The sequence below is a fragment of the Lepidochelys kempii genome, chromosome 7, assembly GCF_965140265.1.
Source record: "Lepidochelys kempii isolate rLepKem1 chromosome 7, rLepKem1.hap2, whole genome shotgun sequence".
Taxonomy (NCBI): Eukaryota; Metazoa; Chordata; order Testudines; family Cheloniidae; genus Lepidochelys; species Lepidochelys kempii.
The window spans coordinates 36,645,771-36,671,341 of NC_133262.1; the positions used below are offsets into that span (position 1 = coordinate 36,645,771).

Genomic DNA, 25,571 nt, shown 5'->3' on the forward strand with positions numbered 1-25,571 from the left:
ATAATACCCAGATTTCATACCACAGCAACACGAGTGATATGCATAGTGTACTGTGCCACAACTCAGGAGTCATGATACTCTGTCACTGCAATAGTAGTGAGTTAATATTTTGCAGAGGAGTTGCATTCATTCTCAGGAAGACATGTTATGTGGAATTTTATCCTTTATTGTCCATTGCAACCATTACTTTTTTTTATGGCTACTGTGAAAAGAGAGTAGATGTAGTATAGTTATACATATTGTAATACATTTAGTAATGGTCTGCAAAATAGTTCATTTTGTGTCATGAAATTTTAGGCCAAAATTTTCTAAAAATGACTAGTGATATTGGCTGCCTCAGTTTGTGGATGACCAGTTTGTTACCACTTCCAATACTTGATTTTCAGGTAGTGCTGAGTACTTGTCCTCTGAAATTCAGGCCCTTTCAAGGTGTCTCAAGTTGGACACCTAAAATCAGTAGCTATTTTTGAAAATTTAGATTCTAATGTGTGACTAGTGTAAGGTTTTTATATATAGTATAATTATGAAATCAGTACTCTGTCCTCTCAATGTCTTAGGATGTGCTTTACATGTCCTGCACAAAGCCAGTTGAGTAATCCTATCACTTATAGTACTTAGGACATGGAAATTAATTGCTTCCCTTTCTAAGTTCATAGCCATTGACCTGAAAGAGTTAACTGCTGTTATTTCTCCTGTGATGTTTTAGCAACAGGTGCATTAAAACTTAAGTCATTTCCAAAAGCAGTAAAACAGAAGGAATAGAGCAGGAAAAGTGGTTAATAAAACTAGTAATTTATGGGATTTCATCTGCCAATGTAAACAGAATATAATGTTAATAATTTTCAAGTATGTAATAGGTCACAGTACTCACCCCAGTGGGCTAATAGCATGTGAGTAAAATGGTCAGATATTTGTTTTATAATATAGTAATGACATTCTGTGAATCAGAGGGAATAGTGTAATTTGTCAAACTGACAAGTTGTGATTTTAAACCACCCCTGCACTGGGGTATTCCACTGCAACCGTCTATTTTATTATTTATAAGGATGTTGACATTTACAAAATATGTTTAGACAGAACAAGAATGCAGGACATTGTCTTGAACAAATTGTGCTTGTAGTCCATAATTATTTCTCTGATGTAGCGGAAATATTTATCTCCAGAGCACAGTGTTTAGAGAACATGCTTAATGTGCAGAATTATTAATTAGCACTTGAAATTGCAAACTAATCTTTTGGGCAATGAAAATGATAACAAGTAGTAAAATATTTCCCAGACCATGCTTTTAACTTTTAAAAGGTAAAATTTCAAAAGAAAACTCAAAATTGGGAAATCATGGAAACTAAGGGGCAGATTCTGATCTCAGCGTCACCATCATAAATCTTTCTTTGAGAGGTATGTATAGATACCCATCACTATAGTATCTATGTAACTTTATTGAAATCCATAGAATTTCTCCTGATTTACACCAGCATAAATGAAAGTGCTCTCCTACTGGTTTTTGAATGTTATAATTCTTGATGTCTGATTTGTGTCCATTTATTCTTTTGCATAGAGACTGTCCTGTTTGGCCAATGTACATGGCAGATGGGCATTGCTGGCACATGATGGCATATATCACATTGGTAGATGTGCAGGTGAACAAGCCCTTGATGGTGCGGCAAATGTGGTTGGGTCCTATGATGATGTCCCTTGAATAGATATGCGGACAGAGCTGGCAACGGGGTTTGTTGCAGGGGTTGGTTCCTGGGTTAGTGTTTCTGTTGTGTGGTGTGGAGGTGCTGATGAGTATTTGCTTCAGGTTGGGGGGCTGTCTGTAAGCGAGGACTGGCCTGTCTCCCAAGGTCTGTGAGAAACCAGTAGAAGAACACGTCAATCTCCCTGGTCACTCAGTAACAGACTTAAAAGTCACCACTCTTCAACAAAAAAAAATTCAAAAACAGCCTTCAATGAGAAACTGCAGAAGTGGAATTAATTTGCAAACCATCAAATTACGCATGAATAAAGACTGGGAGTGGCTAGGTCACTACAAAAAATAATTTTCCCTCTGTTGATACTCACACCTTGTTGTCAACTGCTGGGAATGGGCCACATCCACTTTGACTGAATTGGCCTCGTTAGCACTACAAACAGTAATTTTCCCTCTGTTGATATTCACACCTTCTTGTCAACTGTTGGAAATGGGCCACTTCTACCTTAATTGAATTGGCCTTGTTAGCACTGACCCCCCACTTGGTAAGGCAACTCCCATCTTTTCATGTGCTGTATATTTATACCTGCTTATTGTATTTTCCACTCAATGCATCTGATGAAATGGGTTATATCCCACAAAAGCTTATGGCCAAATAAATTTGTTAGTCTCTAAGGTGCCATGAGGACTCCTTATTGTTTTTACTGATACAGACTAACACTTGTTATCTGTAACCTGTCACTTGTCTTTGTTTGTGGAAAGTTACTAGCCTAAGATGGAGTCCAGTGTCACATGAGCATATCACATGTCTTTACATGGCTTGATGACTCACAGGGTGTAGCCATTGCCCACATTCTTGCTGAGTCATCCACAGGAAGAGCTTTTCGAATGAGTTTCTTTTATGGCCCATTTTCTAAGTGTCCTTGATGGGCCATCAATACATTGCAGTATAATACCTTAATGTAAATTTTACCTGGGCATTACCCAGGAATACAACACATATGTATGAGGCCAGTACACAGCCAGTATTCATAACATCTGATACAAAATGATACATGCCTATAAACAGGATAATCATACTTAGCAAATCATAATTTTTCCATTGGCACCATACATGACATATTTTGTCTGAGATTTGTTGCAATTATTCAATCATGGCAATATCAATGATGTAAATGGTCATTGTAATGGGCAGGACTCCCTACCGCAGTGCCTCCTGCTGGCCATCCTGGGAATTATCTCTCGTTTTGCTAGAGTGCCCTTGTCTAGTGGTATCTCGCCTGTCGTCACTCTTGCCTCCACCTCTAGGATCCATGTCGCTCCCCAGACCACGGTGTCCTCTTCTGGATACAGCCCTCCAGCTGTGCCCCACTTGGTTTTCTCCCTCCTTCCAGGGGACCCAACAGTCCTCAGTCCAGCCACTTACCTCAGTGGCAAACTGCAGTCCATGCAGTGGCCACTCCCCTTGGTGGCAAGTGGGGGGGTGGAAAAGGGGTGGGGACCCTGGGCCAGGCCCACCCGCTACTCTGGGTCCCAGCCCAGGGACCCTATAGCCAGCAGCCATGTACTACCCCTCCTCCTACTCCACCATCTGTTTCCCTGGGCCACTTCCTCGCAGCCCTAGCACCTTCTCAGCCCTTGTATCAAGGCTGCAGTCTGGAGCTCCCTCTTGCTCCCCTGACCCTGCCCAGCACTGCTCTGTCTGTGGTGCTATCTCTCTCAACCCTCCTACAGGGTAGCCAGTCTTCCTCCCTTGGCCTCCAGAGAGAGACAGCCTCTGTTCTGCTCAGCAGCCCTTCTTATGTGGGCCAGCCTGGCCCTGATTGGCTGCTTCACTAAGCCTTATCCCTATTGGCTGGCTCAGTAAGCCCTCTTCTAATTGTCTGGGTTCTGAGCAGCCTCCCCAAGGCTACTTTAACCCTTCTTCTGCCTGTGTGGGGCAGCCGCCCCACCACAGTCATATTCAACCATTCAGCATCACACCAAGACATTGTAAATAATAAACAAATGATGCCACACAAAGTAATAATTTACATTGTAAGGAGTCTGCAGAATTAGACCCATTGTGTGAAATGTTGGCCCCATTGAAGTCAATGGGAGCTTTTCCATAGACTTAAATGGAATCAGGATTTCACTCGTATTGTTACTTTTAGATTATAAACGGATTAGGACAGTGTCTTTGTCGTTTTTTATGCCTGTCTGACCCATGCCTGCATGGTAAGGCACTCTGTCCTCCTCTAGTGGCAGCTAGACCAGCTAGAGATTGATGAGCCTGCTACAGTCTTGGTTAAGTCTTTTAGCTCATGTAGTAGAGGCTCATGCTTTATGCTCCAGAGGTCCCAGATTTAATCCCGGCCACCAATGACTGGGGTCTGTCAGCGTTACATCTGTACCTTTCCCAGCACATTTTAGGCAATGGTGTCATATAAATAGTAATACTAGGGCCTATGTTATGCATGAGTCAGAACAGTTGAAATGTTAAGGAAAATTACCAAGAAATTTCTCCAAATTCTGTCAGACTGCCTATATTTTGTATATGAAAGGGAGAAGAGAAGCTTTGGACATAGATTGCTTGACAGTGATATCTTTCTTTAACTATTATTGAAAATGTACTTTAAAATATTTGAATTGAAATAGCATTGTGGTTACTTGGTTGAGATGCAATGATGCACAGATTATCCTAACTTCATTCATTACACCAAATCCACAGTCATGTCAAGGGAGAAAATTGGGATGGTACATGGGCAATGCATTGCAGGAATAAACTTGCATCGGCCTTGATTCAGTAAGCACTGAAGCACATGATTAACATGAAACATGTGAGTAGTCCCATTGACTTCAGTGAATCAGCAAGGGCTAGTTTTGGGTGCTTAGATACAAAGATACTTAGGCATTGCAATGGCACTGAACTATGGGATATTCTGGAGTGAACCTCTCTCAATCTCTCCTTTTGAAGCTGTTCCACTGTGTACAAATAATTAAATATAAAAGAGTGAGAATGACTTTATGGTCCACTGGGTAGGACATTCATCTAAGAGATGCGATACTCAAGTTCAGATCCCATCTCCAGCTCAGGCAGAGTGGGGGAAGTGAACTTAGGTCTCCAATATCCCAGATCTGTGTCCTCAGCACTGGGCCAAAGGTTATAAGGGAGGCTACCTCCTCCTCCCACTTCTGGCTGTTCTGTGTGAGTTTAGGTGTGCTCAGAGTACGGGTACCAGATCAAGCTTTGCAGGCAAGATAGACAGGACAAAACTAGTTGAGGATCCTCCTGGGATTTAGGAGTGAGAGTGGCCCCTGGGCCTCTAGACTAAGGCAGTTGTGCATGTGCTTGATAGGAGAAACTTAGGCACCTAGGAGACTTTAGCCGTAGAAACTCAGGTGCCCAGGGATTTTAGGTGCCTATTGGGTTAGGTGGCAGTTGAACAGAATCTCAGTGGTACCTAAACGTTGGACCTGGGCACTCTCAGTAGCAGTCAGGTGCCTAAGTCCTTTTGGGGATCTAGCCCCAAATGTTTTGCTGAATTGGGGGCAGGTCAGTTTTTCTAGCTGTTTTTTTTTCCTGGGTAAAACCAAACACTCAAGCCAAACAAAAAAGGCCATGTAAGCAACTAAGTGGTACAAAAGTAGTGTGCTTTAAAAAAAGTCAGACAGACACAGATAATTTGAACAGTTTAAGTTTTTCTGAATTGGGGGGTGATGGTATGCCTATGTTCTGTTTTGACATGTGCATGAGTGGTCTCTCTGGACACCATATTGCAAACAAACATTGTACAATTAGTGGCTTCAAATATTGGTAGCTAGAGTCTTTTAAAACCTGTATTCCATATCCAGTTGGTATCCATGATAACACACTGAGGAATCACTGATAAATAAACCAGGAAGACTTCCATCACATATAGAGACCACCCTGAAGGCAAAGTTAGTGATCTTTGAGCTAGCTGGCACACTTGGGATCCTAACTCCTCAGGCCAGCTGTAGAAAAATGTAATTTAAGCAGTGGGTAAGAGAATGAACCAATGTTCCTGTTGACTCAAGTACACATACAGCAGTTGAGAGTCTTCTGACAGCATTAGATTTAGTGAAATCCAGATAAAGCATCTCATTGCTTAATCATGTTGCTTTCACTTGCTAACTTGGCGTGGCAGCCTGCATTACTTGTTGGACTGTTTTAAAAATTGTTTTAGTACTTGTGAAAAACTGACAGATAACTATCATGATTGGTTAATCCACAGGACCGCTACAGCAGGGAGTTACCCAGCCAATTCAATTCACTCTTGGCTTGAAGTGACTACCACACCAGGTGCATTCTTTTATATACGAGAGTGCCATTGATTCTTCATGTTCATTCCATCTTTACCCCCAGATTATCAAAAACCTTTTTGGAAACAACTTGAGATGGTTTTTCATACATTTGTTTGCTTTGGTATCAACATGCTTCCATTTTATTCTGCTCCTTCATAATAAATGGGTATCAGTTAAGGGCAAATGATGGAAAATGTTGGTGTAGCCACAAAAATACTAGATACTAAACTAATTTGTGATATTAGAATCTCCTAGAAAGAGAGATTAAAGAAAGAAAATATTTAATTTTACTTTCCCTTAGGTGTTGATTCATTATAATGTAGAGTAATGTAGTATCTGAATGAAAAGGCTTTATTGGATGGAACACTGATTATTTTTAGAGTATAATATATATGTACTTATAGGCCACATTCAATATATTTACAATCATTCACTATCCATTTTAGTCGGTCTTACTTCGTGTGAAAGTCATGCAACTTGCATGACTTGCAGAACTGAAGTCTGTCAGATTGCTTGCATGTATAGGAGTTGCAGGCTCCAACTCTTGGGCCCCGGCATGGACTGCAATGCAGGATCAGAGTCTGTGATTAACCCTGCTGTGTGATGTGTGAGGTAGCATCACTTCTACGGTGTATCTTTACACATGTGTATCTCTCCTAAAGTCAGCAAAGTTTTATAAATAACCATAAAATGTCTTTTTATTCTGTTAACATTAACAGAAAATAAAATTATGAAACATACAATGTATCTGTAAAACAAGATCCTAACCTTAATGTTTAGCCTAGCATGAAGGTACAGGAAAGAACTGACAAGAACTATGTCAGATAAATAAACCCTCAGCTTTAAACTTACCTGATTCATAGTAACCAGCTGATAGTATTCCCACATGTACTATCCTGCAACCCATAACACTCTGCGCTGTGCTAATCAGAAACTGATCAAGAACATCCTCTTTTGAGAGAGATTTCTGCTTCAACAATTTTTCATTTCCAAAAATTATGAAATTTAGCAGCAGCTACCTGGCCTCAAGCATCTCAATTGCCTGTTGAACTTAACAGGTATTGCTGTGATAAGGAGAATTTGGTTAACGACCTTCTCACTCTCTTAGCCTGCTGTAATATTTCCAGGCTGTGGAACAGTCTTGAACCGATCACTGGATGACAGCTGATGAGCTGCCCTCATTAGACTGTCTTTATATATATTTAACTTAATAATATGAACAGACGGCTATTATAGTGATTCATCAACCGAAGGAGCCAGCTTGGCTATTGTCATTATGTGAGAACTGAGCATCTAGCTCTAAAAATGGGGTGAGGGTTGTCATTTGGAGACATGGTAGACACTGAACAAATTGTAAGAAGGTTGAGTGACCCATCCGGTCTCTAAATTCCAGACTGAGTATTGCTCTGGGGAAGAGGCAGTGTTGGTCCTGTTCGGACAGAGGAAGTGCAGCATCAAGTTTTTGCACAATCTGCACTGGTGTGATGGAAAAAATGTGTTCAGCGCCAGCACTCTGTGCCACCGCTATTAGTACAAATGACGGCAAGTCACTGGGAAGAGCATCAGAGAGTAAAAGATCGTGGTTAATTAATAGCTTATCTGTAATTTTCTGTATAAAAGAACTTTGTTTCACTGTCATCTGCCATAAGAACATTTTAACAGCATACAATGGCTGACTGAAGAGCAAGCAAGATGCCTGTTTACATAGTATACCTGTATTAACATATGCTGTCAGCTGCCCTGTGGAGTTCATATATTAACAAACCATGCTGGGTCAAAGGACCAGTTCATGCATTTATTTCTTCATTTTGGGATAATACTCAGTTTGGAAGAATAGTCTGTTGTTGAACCAAGAGCCTAAAACTAATCCTCTGTTTCTGTTCATGTTTCCCCTGGTTGTTGATTAGCCTTGCTGCCTTATCAGTTCCTATCATAGTATGTGACTATAAATTGACTTTGCAGTGAAGAGGGAGTACGGTTTGCCTCCACAGATGCTGCTGTTACCATGGAGATAAAAGGACCAATGGCCTTTTTTCTGATTTGGACTGTACTACAGTGTTCATAGAGAGATGGTGTATTCTAAAACTACATCAGTTGCTCCTGAAATATCGAGCTGAATAACCCATAAGGAAGCATTTTTTTTAATGTTGTAGATGAATAATACATGGAGGTTTTCACTGGAAGCAGAAAGCAAAGATTGTGAAAACCGCACTGGTGGTTTACATATTTGCTAATCCTTCTCCTTGGGAAGAACCTTTTGGCTTTGCAAAATATAACCCCTTACAGCCTGCGGGTTCATCTGATGCAGTGTTTGATGCTGGTTACATCACAGGCTCACTTTGCTGTGTTATTCTTCCGTGGTCAAGCTTGAATGAGCATGCAAAGGCAGTGAATGTAATTTTTTTTTTTTTTGCTTGTTACAAGAGTGACCTGTTCTACTTCCAATTGCTCGAAACAAGAGGGGAAAAAACAAACCCACAACACATTTGAGGATGGCTTGCAGAAGGTGTTATTTGTGAGTACTTTTTCCTTTTTCATCTGTCCTCTGGTCTCTGACATCTGGATTAAGGATTCCAGACTTTTTGAGACAGAAATATGAGTAGTGATCAGTTTCTTGCCATGAACCATTTTTTGGGTGTTACCTCTTTGGCAGATTACTGATGTGCATTTTAGAATGGTACAGACAACGGATGCTTGTAGAGCAGCAGAAATAAAAGTAATCCAGCGTATTTTTATAAAACACCTATTCTACAGTTAGCAGTGTGAGAAAAATGAGATATTCTAAACAGAAAGGAAGGAGCACAGAATTCTCAGAATAGGGTCTATCACAGGAATTGAAATATATCTTTCATCTTGTTTTAATGCTTTGTTTTATTAAAATGTACACTGTCATTTAAATACACTACTTATTCTAGGAAATGGTGTACCATCGTAGACAATGTGACCTCGATGATATATAAAATTATCTCATTCTGTGCTTCATGAGTATCATATGTATGTTGTTTTCTCATACCCTAATGATGCCGTAAATGCTTGGGAATCAGTTCATATGATATACATAATATTAGCAAGAGTATTGCAGGCAACACAGCTCGCATTTAATGTTTCATTCATTTAATGCAGTGTAGCAGCTCTTCGCATGAGTTGTCACCTGTGGTTGAAGAGCTAAGTGCTCGTACACTTGTAGCCAAGGGTGAAGGATGTTAAAGTTTGCATATACTTGTGGCATTACACAATCTAAGTGGGTATGGAAACCGCATAAGGCGATTTTATTCATGTGTGTTTTGAAGGATCGAATGGGCTTTGACTCTCAAGCTTGCTGCCAAACACACCATAGTACCACACCAATGTGTCATCCCACCACAGCCCAAAATCAAAAGAAAACTGATGCAAGTGCATAACCCAGTTCTCTGTTTTAATTTGCTATGAACACCAGTGGTTCACTTCTAATCCATAATAATTAATAAGGACTGTGCCCACTACTTGCGTTCATCATTTCCATTTAAAGATTCTCTCCTCCTAGGACTAAATTTAATTTGATCAAAGCACCCTAAGGTGAATGCCAGAACAGCCATTTCTAGCCTCAGTCTCAACAATTTCAATAACATCAACCTCAAACTGTCCACATTCTGATACCTTTATTCATGTTCAGTAATACCTATTTCACGAGTAGTGCTATTAAAATCAACTACTCAAGAATAAGGTGACACTCAACATTAGTAAAGAACCTGTCCCTAAATTTTCCTTCTCTGTGTGTGTGAGTGGCAGTGGGATATGGTGGGTGAGAGAATCTATGTAAATATTCTAAAATTAGGCTGAGCTTTGATCTGTTGTGTTCAGTTACACACAAGGAGGTTCAGGTGAGAAAAGTGAACTCAGATAATAGGTTGTCGTCATCAACGTGGATTCGCTCCTAAATGTTGGTGTTTATACCAAGTTAAAAAGGGAGAAACACTCTGTGTACTGGATTCCATTTGTGTGTTTGGTTTTGGGGTTTCTGGTTTTCATTACTGTCTATAACAGGACAGCGTTTATTTTAGTGCATAGCTCGTGTCAACTAGAAAGCCAATGTGTGTGTAGATGATTTGTCCCTCAGTATGCAATGTAGTAGAGTTCTGTAGTAAGTTATTCTTGTACTGTAAAGGGATTATTTTTTGCCAATTGTTATAATAGTCAATTGCTCCACTATACAGGTAATTTTATATTAAGAATGTAGATTTGGCAAGTTTTTGTTGGCTGCTTTGTTACTAATCTCATCATGATTACTATTGCAACTGACAGGTTTCAGAGTAGCAGCCGTGTTAGTCTGTATTCGCAAAAAGAAAAGGAGGACTTGTGGCACCTTAGAGACTAACAAATTTATTTGAGCATAAGCTTTCGTGAGCGACAGCTCACTTCGCTGTCGCTCACGAAAGCTTATGCTCAAATAAATTTGTTAGTCTCTAAGGTGCCACAAGTCCTCCTTTTCTTATTGCAACTGAGTTGGAGTTCATGTTTTCCCACCATAAAAAAATTGGAGGTCATTCAGTATTAGTGAAGAGCATTTAACTCAAAAGATTACTTCCTTTGACAGTGGCATTGCGGTCTCGTTTATAGAACCAAATGGCAATTTATCTCCCTCCATTACTGCTTGTTTTTCTAACGTTCCCCCATACATATGACAGCATTTACTGTAGGAAGCAAGACCTGACCTGTCACTTCTTCTGCAACTGCAATTTTAACTTGGTTAAGAGAAATTAGATGCATAGAGATCTGTATAAAGAAATATTGTAAACCTAGGTATTTCAGAAATATTTTTCTGTAGTGTTATACATTCATGATCTGTGTACTTGTCTTTTTAACTGATGAGCTATTTCTTGTGATAATATATCAAATATCTAACACTGTGGTAAATTAAAACGAGTGGATATGCACAAATGTTAATCTACATGCAGTAGATATTAAGGTTTCAAATAATGCTGTAAATAAACATGTTCTGTTTCTAAAGACAGATAACACAGCCATTCATAAACACTGTTTCCTCCTTTCAGAATACTGCATTTGTAAATATCAAATTTAGAAACCTAAATTCCTTCTTCTCAGTCTTTTCAGATCAAAATCAACCTGAATGTATGATTTAGTAGAATTACTATGTTTATAAATACTACACTGAGTGGAACATATGTCATTCCACAATGGTATTAGGAAATAATCTTTGCCTTGCTGTAAAGCTCTCTCCCCTTCATTTGCTCACTCTCTCTCTCTCTCTGTCTCTCTCTTTCCTCATTACTGTTTTTTCCTCCCCTTTGAATATTAGACTAGAAATTCATCAGTCTTGCTGCTGGCACATTTGGTTTCTATGTTTTTAGTATAGACTGAAACAATGTAAAATGACAAATATGCTATATAAAATATTTGTGTGCAACAAGATCCCTGCTATCTTAGGAAATTCTGATAGTATGTTAATGAAGTCAGAAATGTAGAAAATATTATTTCTTCCTCCCTCCACAAATTTTCTGATCTTCTCTAACAGCATTTATTCTCCCTTTCCTATGCTACTTCATTTTTCTCTTTCTAGGCTCTTCTGATTAATTTTAGCTTTGAAACTGCATCATTTAACTCTGGGATACAGTTTTGTATGAAAAAAATCAATAGAAAATAATTTCCTTTGTGCTGTAAATTGATTATTGTAGCCAGACCTTTAAGAATAGATCTTCTTAATCAAACTTGTGAAGGGAATTGAATGCTCCAAAGTATAGGTAGCTACACATTACTATTCTTAATTAAATTCAACCTAATTAATTTCCTACAAGCTGTACTGTGGATTAATATATAAAAATAGCACCTCTTGATGTATATATTTTACAAGGAATTTTTTGTGTGTTTACTTGACATAAATATTGTTTGGAAGAACTGCTTTTTATAGCCATAATGTATAAAGTAAGTGCTATACTTACTAGGATGCTACAAAATAGAAGGCATACTCCATGGTTACTATGCTGGTATAAATTAAAATGTTTTATAAAGTCAATGATCTTAGTCTTCCAGGAGAGTAGCTGGTGATTTATTTTAGGGCCACTGTGTTAAAGTGTAGGAGCACTAATAGCTTACTTACCAGTGCTTTTAAAAAGGTGATAATTTCTAGCTACTGACATTTGGGTGGGAAATAGAGGAAAAAGAGGAGGAAGGGGAACTGATCTTAAAGAAAACCAAGCCATTATTCTGTATATATCCTGTAAGACTCACACACAGTGGGGGTGTTTGACCATACTGGTAATAGGGCAAAAATTGTGTAGTTCTTAGTCCTTTTGTAGGCACAATTACTGTTGAATTTAGTAGGGGTTTAGAATGCAAAGGACAAGGTAAAGACCAAAGGATTTAGCCCATATTCATGAGATTCAATGGAATTATCTTCATTTTTATTTAAATATGTGTTATCCTTAAATGTTTTTAATTCTTCTATATGACCACCATGCTCTTTTGTACCAAAGAACTGAGCCACAGCATATGGCAGTGCTGCTTTTTTTCTTTTAAGTCAAAATGTCAAATTACAATATTTGCAGATCCTAGCCCTGCATCACTAATGTGAGATCACGGGGTGGGGGGTGGGGGGAGTCGTTCTGATTCATTGCTCAGGATAAACAGAAAGCATGGTATATAGTGCTACTTGTGTCGACACCTATTTGCCACCAGATGTCTCATTTTCTTCCTGCAAGTATATGTCTGGGCAGCTATGTACTGAAAAGCATCTTGTAAAACTAAAGAAATGAGAGGACTAAGAGGCTATTGGGATATGTATTGAGAAAATTATTGCTGGACATAAAATCGAGTAAGTTACAAAAAGCTAAATTAATAAAAAGATTTTCAGTGTAGATATAACATCCAAAGTGGAGTCAAATTGCAAAATATATTGTGGGGAAAGAGCTCACACAGTGAAAGGGAGGTCCTTGCTGCCAAAACAATTGCAGTCTGTCCTTGTACCCTTGAATAGAACATTGACTAGGTGAAATTCGCCTCTGTGCAGAGGGCCAGCACAAAATTCGGATTTAAGTGGTGCATAAGTCTTTTGCTGGTCCTTTGCATTGAGTCAGTGGGGGAGAGTTTCTGAATAGCAAGATATCCCCTAAGAATAGCAAGAATATTAGGAATAGAGCAGTCCAAAGCAATTAATAAATTGCATACAGTAATATTGCCATGTAAAAGATGACCAAACCCACCTGATGGACCCAATTTCAGAAAAGAGGGCACTCTTCCACAAAGACTGTCTTTATAAGAATACGTTTCCCAACCAGACTTGGACTTTATGCTGAGTGTTAATACTACAGTACAGTACCAAGTACCTGAGTAACTCCCACTGTTTATTAGGTCCTCCGTGGAATGAGACATTAAACCAATGGTCTCTTCTACCCATATGTGGTAGCTGATAATTTTGCTGGAAAGAAATATGCAAGGCCATCACAATGATTAACAATGATGTAATTGTATTGGTTTTCTTACAGTACTTATAGGAGTAGTAGCGATAACTGAAACAAACATAAAACACACTTTATAAGTGCAAGAAAAGGTATGTAAGTGGTTGAATTTCCCACCTGCTCTCTGAATATGGTCTACATACACTTTGTATACTTGACAGTTTACATTCGTCCTGTGGTTTGTCTGTATTGGTATTTCAAATAATCACCAAACAATCTCTGGAAAACATATCTTCAACTTTCTCTCAAAGCTGAGCTACTTCTAGAGTTTCCCTGCAGAGAACAAGTTCTGTCCCAGACCTTAATTCTTACTAACCAAAGAGCTACTCTCACCTCCCTCCTGTCCCAGGTGGAGTAAACAGGCCAGACCTGCTCCAGTCTGTCAGCAGGAATCAGTTAGCATATCCTTGCAGGGTACCAACACTTGCTAATAGTGCCGTTTGACAAAATTACCTTGTCACCCTGTTACGACGGGCAAGAAGATATTCAATATCTTGCAGAGATGGTTTACTTTGAAAGTAAGGGAAGAAAATAGCTCATCAAAGCATAAGCAATTTAGAGCTAATACCCTGGATTTCCTCCAGTTTAATGTTGTATTCTAACATTTGAGAGTCTACTAAACAAAGGAGTTTTCACAGCAAACACTGGGGGATCTGAAAGAGATGACACCGCATCATCTGCCTGCAGTTAAAGTTAAAATGATGTTCTGCGAATCTATTTCTCTATATGTTCTCTGTAGATTGAAGCGAAGATTCCAGTGCCAATATAGAAATTAATGGTGAGAGTGGGCATCTGGTTAATGTCACAGTGAAATACGAAGGTATCCTGTATGAGAATTCATTTACAATCAGCGTACTGGGAATTTATAGAGATGGGCTTGAGCCAAAACCTCAGATTTAAACCTTTTGCAAGTTTTGGCTAAGTTTGAAATTGTATCCAAGCTTTGCAACATTGGCTCATCTCTTATAATAATACTATTCTGAGAAGAAATATTTTTACTATTTGGGAGGTCTGTTTGAAGGAGAGATCTGTAAAAGAATATATATATTTTAGGTGACAAGCAAAGCTTTCAGTTCAAAGGAATCTTGGGAATTTGTGGAGATCTGAAAAAAATTGACTAGAATTAAAAAGAATTGTATGGCACCTATTGGAATGTTACAAAAACATCTTAGAAAATGAAATTGGTAGGATAAGCATCTGTCAATCTTTAAGCATTATCTTGAGTCAGTGCTGAGGTACCCATGCTGTATTTATATCTTCGATCAACTCTCTAATAGAGCTTTGAAGACCATAGATTGGAGTTTAATAAGTCAAACTTAATAAGGCTAAACATTTTAGATTCTGCAGACAGATGAGGGGGAAGGTGATTAAAAACTCAAAGTATTCAAATGTGTTCAGATGTCATTTTGGGCATTACTTTTTAGAAACTGTATCACAGACTTTATTTCAGATACAAATTTATTTCAAAAGTCTATGGAAAGGGTTGAATTACTGTAAAACTTACATTTTCTGACTTCATAATTTACATATTCAAATGACTATTACTTGGACTGCTATAAACAGTAATGTATGGAGGAAAAAATAGATGCTACAGCGATTGGTTGAAGGCATACGGGGTCTGATTCCGATTTCACTTATCCCAATGAAACATGAAGTTCCATTAGGTAAAACTGGAGTCAGGGTATCAGACTTGGGCTCATGGTATCGGATCTCAGAATGAATTGGAATGGTGTCAGTCCTTCAGAACTAGAGATGGGTTTAAATCAAATCCCTGTATCCAACAAGCCAGAACTTTGGATCTGACTCTGAACTTCATGATTGCCTCTATGGGTGTAAATGAATTGGAATAGAAATATGGATCTTAACATCCTGAGGCCTTGGAAAGTGGAGATATAAATCTGTATCTGAACACTGCAACTTGGTTTCATCTGTAATTAAAATTCAGAATGTCTGAATTCCAACTCTGCAGTTTGTTACGGTTTCATCTCGGGACAGCTGATGGGGGACTACCACAATACCATGCTTTCCATTCAGCTGTTAAATACCTCTTCGCTCTGATTTTATGTGATCTCAATATGGTTATTACCTGATCGACAGGCGCCACCTATACACTGTATACAATAATTGTGTTTTGCCTTTACAATGCACCTTTCATATGAGAATCTCAAAGCACTTAACAAACATATACTGCCTCCAAAACCTCTTGATAGTAGACGATAATATTAACCCCCTTTGCAGATGGGGAAACTGAAGCACAGAGAGCATAAGGAAAAAAATCCTGTCAATACAGTTGGAACTATTGGAGCAGGAGGAAGCCAAAGTGGGGCAAGTACTTTGGGTGGTGGTTGTTTTTTGTTTTTCTTTTTCTGCCAGAAGCGTCAACAGAAGCTGTTTATGAGTAAGCAGTGTGCAAAATCCTCTGCGCTGAGCAGAACAAAGTTCAAAGCCTCATGCCCAAAGCCCAATCCTCTGTGCTGAGCAGAACAAAGTCCAAAGCCTTACTCCCTTACTCTCAAGAGTAAGATATTGGCAGGGTGGAGAATGGATGTGTCTGAAAAGATATGGAGTTAATGAGCACAGACCTCTGCATGTGAAGGGGGCACTTAGCACACATGTCCTTCTTTGGTTTCCCTCTTTGGCCTTGGCTTTGCTTCTAGATTGGAGAAATTTGATGGCCATATAGCAGTGCTCTCAACAATACAGGGTCAGACTCCCTATACTGACTATTACGTTTTACCTTGCAATTCTCTCTCTCTTTTTTGCATCACAAGTCAATATCTAGATTGTTCAGCCACCTGACTGCTGCGTCATCAACAGCTGCAAGGTGTTGAAGTCCACCCTCCAATCTTCTAGTTGTGCACTCCTCCACCACATGTTTGACCATCTGCATTGCTGCCCCGCAGTCAGACTGTAAGGATTGGGCTTGCAAATGATATGTGCAACACTCCATGCTTGCACTGTGAAGCATGAAGCTCACTTCCTCTAATAAACCCATGTTTTACTTGTAAAAAAATAAGATTTTCTTTTTTTTTTTTACTGCTTTTTGATGTGTCCCTTTTAATAACCATTTTCTCCAGGAATGCCCTCTCCTCCTCCCCCAATCTCTCCATCCTCTTTTCCATTGTGAGTTGTTTGTGAAGTTGCTATCAATTAACAACTATGCCACGATGGAAAAACATCCTCCCACAGCACTTGATATTCTTCAAATACACACATGGTGGTTGTTTGATGAATGTTTTTATTTCTTTCCCAAGGGTCAAGTTCTTTTGGGAGAAACCATCAATTGCCATCCTTAATCAGGGAAAACTCACTCACCTTGGCCTTGAAGTTGCTGACACAATTGTTGGCAGCAGGGATCAGAGCGACTCGACCTTCATCTTTAAAGGATTAGTGCCTGACTCCTTTCTTTCTGAAGAAAGACTGTGTGGCATTTTTTCTGCTTAACTACTCCTTTTGATCTGATAAGAGGATGACCTCAGAGGACTCTCTATAAACACAGGGAGCCTTTAAAAAAAAAAAGGCAATCCTTTTGTGACACTCAGGAGCATGCTGTGAGCAAAAGAAATGAAGGCCAGAAATGACTTATATTTCAAAAAATCATAAATAGTTTATGTTTTATTTTTTAAAATAAATTGGAGGAAGAATATCTGTTTAGCAGGCACATCTTCTTCTCCATGTAGATGCTGCAGGAGATATGAAATATTGGTTTGACTTTTCATTATTTTTATCTAGTTTCCAGAATGCTGTTTTCAGGAAATTTGATTTGCTTGTTTCGTCATGCAATACTTCCTGCACTAAATAATTTGTTTAATGCTTCCCTAGACAAATACTAAATATTGAAGAGCACTGCTGTGCATCATTTATAGATTGTTCACATTTTTCTTCAGGTGTGGCATTTTGTGTTGCCTTGTACCTTTTTCTTAGCTGTGATTTTACTAGGTTAACTGTACTCATCCGTAGTAGTAGTAATTATTATTAATAAAGAGTTATGAAATGCAAAATGTTTGGTTTTTATTGTGAAATTAGGACTTAATTTTGAACATGTGGCCATAACTTATCTATATTACTGATTTCAGGAACTTTTTCTTTTAATTCAAATGTCAACTCACATGCAGTAAGTTAAATTATCAGACTTACAAAGCAGTATGGTGCCATTTATTTATAGCGGCTGGGCCTTGAGAGAGTTTAAAGGTATTATGTTCATTTATTTACATATGCATCCCATTCTCCTCCTCATGTTGGTAAATACTCTTGTAATACAAATAGCAATAAAACAGCTTGACTGGTGCAGAGTAATTCACATATTTGAAATTTTATATTTCTGCAGGAATTTTAACCCTTAACCTCCATTATCTTTGCTTCTGTTGTTCCGCATGACAAGGCAAAAACATAAAGTCATAAATTAGCACCTTTTTCTTGTTTTGTTTTGTTCTTTGCAACAAAATTTCTCTTTGTTGCAATAATTCATCATAATCATTCTTGATGTATACATAAGTTTGGGACTATTCCCCTTTATTTTCTGGGAATCAGAGTTGACAGTTGTACTACTTCAAATTTCATTCAAACTTATGGAAAGTTTCAAACATACCTATTAGTACCTACCTTTTCCTAAAAAGCCCCTTTCTAGACACTTGGTGTTTTGACTTTGTGTTTTTCCTTGTGTCGTAGGTCTATAAATACTCTGCACCAGTTTTGCTGTCCAGCACCATTGTACCATACCCAGCTAACTGTCCCTGCCACACATTCAGAGTACAGGTAAGAGTAGATATGGTCCACCCATCTACTGTTATTAAAGAGAGATCTGGTTTTATAATCTTATATGATCAAATGATTCTCAGTTTGATGTAAAGCATCACGCAGCATTAGATAAAATCAAATTAGATTTTATATTGAATACATTTTAAATCCAGTAGGACAGTCCTGTGTCTATTGATTTCTCTCAAGTACTGCTGAATGACAGAGAGTGAAGTTATCTTTATAAATCATAGGCAGCAAGTCTCCCTAGACTCCCTGTGAGAAAGAAAAACATTTTATTCTCACAACACAAATGTATTAAATCATTTAATTCTCCCTTTATCCCCTAATTTACAGTAAAAAGAATGTGAACCTCTTTGCTCCAGAATACTTTCTTATTGTGTGTAAAATAAGACACATGTCTAGCTCTCCAGGGAGTAAGGACCTGATCCTGCAAGATGCTGAGCACTCTCCATTCCTTTTTAACTCAGTGGCATTAGAACATTCAGAACATCATAGGAAGCACTTGGCAGGATCATGCCCTGCATGGATTGAACAATGCCCTACAGTACAGCTAACTGTTGCAGATTCTAGATGTAGAATTTAATTCTGAAATTCTGTTTGAGTGTAGACAGTGAATATTATACACCCCCAGCAGAAAATTTGTAGAAGCAGTGAGTTACTCCAGTGACCTTTATAGAAATACAATAGGGCAAGTCATCTAAGGTATTTAAACATACGGAAATTATTAAGAAATTGTGCATGCAGTAGACAGCTTGTCTTTTATTTAACTTCTACTATCAAATTAGCTAGTGGTAATTGCCAGCTCATGAATAATACTTGTACCAAAATATTAGAAGTATGTGCTGAAAAACCCTCTGCTCACCTTGCGTTGGTAATAAGGAAAGAAGAAAGCCAGCAACGAATCCTAAATCTGTAAATGCATAAACACATTTTGTTATTTTCTCTGTTCCACATGTTAGTTATCCCTGATCATGCATGTGTTGGGTGCTTTCCATCTTTCACATTTTCAGTCTCCATCCATCTCTCCTCATGTTGGCTTCTTTTCATCAGCAGTATCCTCACTCCATGTTTGGCAGTGGAAATCTATAATCCAGTTGTAAATAATGACTCTGAACCTCATCCGGTGCTGACCAGTGTCCTGACAATGTGCAGGTTCCCCCCTCTTATTTCTTCATGAGTTTTTAATTTTCCTTTGTGTTAAATGAACAGATATGAAGGCCACAGACGTTTTAGTTTCTTGGCCCTGTTTGGATAACTTTCTAGAAGTGGGTTATTTACCAGCAACAGTAGTATTGGAATGCTATTGCCATTTCTGTTGTTGTTTATAATTAATTTATACCCACATGTCATTGCGTATTTAAAGTCCCTTAGATCTGTAGCTTAACCTAATTCATGTTTTTGGTTTTAAAATACACATTTTTATACGGAGGCAGTGTTGCGCAGTGTGTAGAGCACTGCACTGGCTTCTATTCCCATGTCTGCCATAGGGCTACTGGATAATCTTAAATTACTTCATCTCCTGTGCCTCAGTTTCCCCATTGGGAAAATTAGGATAATGACACTGTCCTCCTACTGATGTTAAGGGCTAGGTGGTATTTTTATCACACATTTTTCTAATGTATTTTTTCTACTCAAATATTTTGATCACCTGTATTAAACATAATTGATATGATTAGAATATTTTTTTATTTCAATCATTTTTTAAAAATACTGGAAAACAATACACAATTAAATTTTAGTTTATTAATATTGTATAGCAAAGTACAGAAAATGTAGGTTACGTCATAGGACTCTAAAGCAATCTTATAACATGTACATTTTAGAACTATGAGGGATGGGGTATTCAAAAGCACTCACTGTTGACCTAATACTGTTTTCACTGAAGTCAAGGGGTCAGACTCTCAACTTGTGTAAATTATCATAGCTCAGCTGAAGTCAAGAAGTTCTCACAATTTACACCAGCTGATGATCTGGCCCAAGGAGTTTTACCATTGGCTTATTGGAAGCAGAGTTAGGCCAACTCTGAGTTCTTTAGAATACCCCATCCTAGAACATTAAAGGCAAGGTTGACTCTTAGTGTGCAGAGGAGTTAATTCATGTAAGCCCAGCCCCCTGCATGGCCTGCATGGTGGATTATGGTTCCAGGCACAGGAAGAATGCATGCTCTGTAGGGCTGCAACTCTCCCCTCTCCCCTGATTCTACTGTGAGAAAGTAGGTAGGGTGGGGTGGAGAGTGAATGGAGCTTTGCCTACCCCTTCAACATGCTACACCCAGCCAGCCCCATTGGCTAAAGTTGGAAGTGTGCTGTATCCTATCTGTAGCAAAGCAGTCCTTCCCCAGGAAGGAGCCAAGGGGACTATGAGTCACAATTCCTTCCCAGGGTTCTTCCTTGGCAGATGGAATTCTGGGCCACCCCACACTCAGGGCTAGTAGCAGTGTCTCAATTGATTCCACGTAGAACTGGGCAAAATGTTTGGATGAACAGCCTTTTGCTGAAAAATGCAGTTTTGAGTTGACTGAAATGTGAATTCGGCTTGAATTCAGTGAATAGTTTCAAATGAGAAAAATGAGGGGGGGGAAAAACACTGAAAAAATCTCAACATTTCATTTCAACATTCTTAAAACAAACTGTTGTGACTTTTCATTTCAAAATGACGTATCGTTTTCAAATTTAGCTACATTTTTTGTTAAGGTTTAAAGAACACCCGAAAACTAAATGAAAACAAGAAAAAAGAAAAAAGAATTGTTTTGGACCAAATGAAACCTGAATTTTGACCTGAATTCCTCCCCACCCACCCATCCAATTCAGCAAGAAAAACGGAGAATTTTCTGTTTCTGGTCAACATGAAACAATTTTTTTCAGATTTTTCGATTCAAGCCCTGAACTGAAAAATCAACTAGTAGCTTACCTCTAAATCCAAAGTTATCTGAGACTTGAATTAAGGGCCAGATTCTGATATCCCTTCATTGTGAGTAAGGCTATCAGAATCTGGCCCCAAGTAATTAGTTGTTGTAGATGTTGCTTCTGGATGTATGAAATTATAATGTAATATCCATATAAATACAGTTTATTCAATAAGTAGTATGCAAACTACAACCCTGATCTTGTAAGTGCTCTCTACACGGAACTCCCATTGATGATAGTGGAAGCTCAGCCTTTAGAACATTTACAAATTGGGCCCTACATTTGCATATATTTCAATAACATTCAGTGTAGCCTTAAATCTTTCAATTTTTATTAATAATGCAAACTACTGGAAAGAAAACAAAAACTAAGAATGGATGGTTAATTCTAATTTTAGGTTTTCGGCTTTATTTAGAAAATACACAAAGGGATTAATTTTGTACCTCAGAATTAGAAGTGAAATTTGCTTTGAAAGAGAAACAATTAATGAGTGCACTACAGTAAAATCTGGAGCATCTCTGATTTGCTGTTAGCTAATTGCTGGATCTTTTATTCACTCCAGCAGTTTTATTTCTAGCCAAGATGATCCTTGGCATCTGTTTTGAATTGTTAATAAGGAAATAATGCATTTTTAATAACTGTAACTATTGCAGTAATTTCTTGCTTGCTCATTTTTACATTGTTCAATGTACACTGTAATAATACAAGAGGTTTCTTAAATTTTTGAAATATAAAAAAGAGAAATCACAGTAAGCTAATACATGATGCCAACTCCAGCTCGTTGCTTGTCTCTTTGTGTAGAAATTAGCCCCTACACCTTGCATCTTTGTCCTTTTTTCATTCATTCTAAGAAACAGATTGTAAACAGAATACAGTTTGAATAGTTAACAACCTGCTGTGCAATAATAGCAACAATCATTTGATTTAGCAGAGAATGGGAGAGAGGTTTAAAACCAGATGCACCCTACAGTTAAGAGGGTACAGTTTCCATAGAAGTCTGCCCAAAATCCATCAGTGGATTATGTAAATTTGAGTGTAAATGGCAAAGTAATGTAATTTATGGAATAGCTAAGTACTACATTATTATTTATCGTTATTTAGCTAAGAAGCGTTATCACTAAGCCCTGGTCTGCACAACAAATGTATGTTGGTATAACGTCATCACTCAGGGGTGTGGAAAACCTAGACCCCTGAGTGACACAGTAATATTGACCTAACACCCAGTGTAGGCAGTGCTGTGTCGATGGGAGGGCTTCTCCTGTTGACATAGCTACCACCTCCTGGGGAGGTGAAGTACCTACCTGGACGGGTGAGACTGGCAGGCAAAATAAATAATAGAGGGTCTAAAATAATGCAGTCTACCCCTTGTTTGAAGGGGAACACGCTTTTCCCAGCATTACAAGTCAAATTTCAAATTCAGCCCTGCTGTAAGCAGGCTTCATTTGGGAACTGAGCCACTATGCCAGAGCTAAATGTGGTCACCATTTACACCATTTAAATGTGGTGTAACTTACATTGATTTTGTACAGCCACTGGCTGCAAAATTGCTGTATGTAATTTTACCATTCAACTTACATGACTGTTTGCACTGTCACTGAATTCGATCTTTAAATGGCTGCCTTCGCAAGCTGTGGATTCAGCCTGCCACTCTATTCATGTAAAAGGAGGGACTTCCAGGTCTGTTGGATGTAATTACTTAATGCACATGTTATTGCTCAGGATGCTCAAGCTTCTGTACATATGATTAAGGCTAAGATTTAATCACGGGTATTTTTAGTAAAAGACATGGACTGGTCATGGGCAAAAAAACAAAATATCACGGGGGCCTGCCACCGCTCCAGGTGCAGGAGGGGAAAGCCCCGAGAGACTGCTGCCACTGCAGCCAATGCTGTGGGGAAGCCCGAGGCCAGCTGCTGCTCCAGCCACTCCGGGATTGCTGTCGGGAGCCCCTGAGCTGTGGCTCCTCCCGCCGCCCCGAGGACTGCTGCTCAGGTGGTCCCTGGAGCCAGCCACATTGGCCGCTGCCCAGGGCCACCACAGCAGTGGCTGATGCAACTGGCTGTGGGGCCATCCAAGCAGCTGGCTTCAAAGCCACTCCAGCAGCGGCCAGTGTGGCTGTCCCCAGGGCCATTCAAGCAGGTGGCCCCAGGGCCAGCTGCTTGGGCGGCCCTGGGGTCAGCCGCACCAGCTGCTGCAGAAGTCACGGAGGTCGCAGGAATCCATGACTTCCGCAACCTCCGTGACAAACACAGAGCCTTACATCTATCTGATCAGTACTGAAGCTGTGATGGTTGAGTGCAAATAGGAGGATAACCGGGAGAGAAAGAGTGTGTGTGTAGAAAATATACCTCTATATACATATTTGTACTATATGTGCATATGTGTGTATATAAGCATTTACATATTACTACAACTGGACAGATTTGTTTAACATTAATGCTTGAAAGACATTGAAATAACTGTTTGAAAGGCTGAATTCCATTTGATCTGATCTGTTTCTTCATATGAATACTATTTCTTTGTTTTATTGTGCATGAAATAACAGCTCCCAACCATACTCCTCCATCTACCCTCTTCAGCTTTCATTACTGATATTTTCAAACTAAATGCCTTGTCATATCCAAAGATGTTTTCTAAACTCTTGAAACTGGAGATTTCCTTTTCTTGTCTTTTTTTTCCCCAGTGATGCCTCTGAAAACAAAAAGATATTGCAAAGGATGTTATAGTACCAAAGAAACCCCATGATTTTCTTGCACTCTCTGCCTGCATAATGTTTAATCAGCACCTCTGTGAGGTAAAATTATTCTTCTGACAATTCCGTACTTATTCTGAAATTCAATACAGAATTTTTCAGTTTTAACCAGCAACGTTGGCTAATGTGTAACAATCCACTGCATCAAATATAGCAGAATGTTTGATCATGCTCATCCTTTTTGCCTGTGCCAGTAGTAATCCGTGTAGCCAAATATTACAGTAATGGTTAATAAGGAAATCCACCCTCCAATAATAAACCAAATGCCTAGCTGTTAGCTGTTGATGTATAAGTAGCAGGTTTCTTTTTCACAATCAGTTTCTCCAAGTGTTCTGTGAAATATTTGCACAGTCAGCACAATCAGGGAAAAATCAATTTTTGTTAGATTCCTGCAAGTGAAACTTTACTAATTTTTTCAGGTTAAAATAGCTTTTTCTGCCCTCAGATTCACTTCCCTCATTCAACAAAAGCACAATGTATCCTAGTCTCAGAGAAAATACCCCAAACTCCTCTGTAAAATCTCACATAGAAATGTCTTTTGGTCCTAGAATGCTATGTCTTTCAGGGAGCCTCCCAACTCCACAATCTACTAGTGAGGGTGTCCTGATGTGGTTTTCCAGCCAAAAGTCCATCACAGATACAGATGTGTCCAATGAGCTACATTTCCCAGAATACACTGAGTGGCTAAAATGACAGCTTATTAAGGCTTCACAAAACACCAGCAGTTGTTGGGAAGGTATCTTCATTCCAACAAAATAGCAATTTGCTAACTATGACTTTTTAACACATTTTTAAGTGTTATGATTTTCTTGTTTAAAATTCCAAGTTAATGCCAGACCATATTATTTCAGACTGATCAGAATGATAAAAATGACACGACTCATGCAAACTGGAGCAGAAGTTCATAATTTTGATGGCTCCTGAGAGAAATATAGCAATTCCAAACAGAGATCCGAAGAATCAATCAAACAATATATTTGGTAATAAGAGATTTCAGTGCCATATAATTTTCATTCTGTTTATATTGCCAAGTTGCACAGAAAAGCTAGTATAAAAACAGAATAATACTTTCAATTTCTCCACCTTCTGACCTACAAGACCTAGATATGGAAAAACTGTAATCTACACATTCACAGCCAATACACTGTTAAAATCAATTGGTAGATTATCATAAGAGCTACTCTTTGTCTTTAGATTTTCTTGTTTTCCTTCCTTCATTATATTCCTTTCCATCCTTCTTCTTTAGCCTGCTATATAGTTAAAGAAAATGGCCACTGGTGGTGGTGTTACTGGTAAAGAAGTGACATTGTGCAAGCTTCCTGATAAGCTGGCATCCCTTCCTCTACTTCCTCCCACCATAGAGTACAATATAGCATTACAGATGTAGGTATTCCAGATTGCTTTTGTAATTTAATAGCATATGTAACTTCTGATTTGTAGCACTATTCATGATGCTGGCAACTCTGAAAGCAGAGTTCTACCTAGCTTAAAAGAAAAAGGAGTACAGCCCAAATTTGTAAGAAATACTTCTATGCGTAAATCACCATTTGAAAAAATTATGCCTCCTCTCCTATATTTTCAATTAAATACAGTTGGAAGTCCTCATGGAGTCTGTCTCTTTGATCAGTTAAAACCAAGGACCTTTATCCTACAATAGATTGGGGCAGAGTGAGAAATTCAGTGAATTGTACACTTTGAATATTTGAAAT

At 38.7% G+C, this 25,571-nt stretch overlaps 1 protein-coding gene across 13 annotated transcripts in view; it reads left to right on the forward strand.

The window, feature by feature from the left end:
• Positions 1–25,571, forward strand: part of IQSEC1 (IQ motif and Sec7 domain ArfGEF 1) — a 718,643-nt gene that overhangs the window by 409,428 nt on the left and 283,644 nt on the right. For 7 of the 13 annotated variants that reach the window (XM_073352194.1, XM_073352208.1, XM_073352210.1 and 4 more), the window contains exon 3: positions 18,115–18,201. The exons of 3 other annotated variants lie outside the window; for them this stretch is intronic. In XM_073352194.1, coding sequence (XP_073208295.1) covers positions 18,115–18,201 — 87 coding nt within the window. Of the gene's footprint in view, positions 1–8,266; positions 8,511–18,114; positions 18,202–25,571 lie in introns of those variants that run through there. 3 more of the 13 variants (XM_073352202.1, XM_073352207.1, XM_073352201.1) reach the window with 2 other exon arrangements.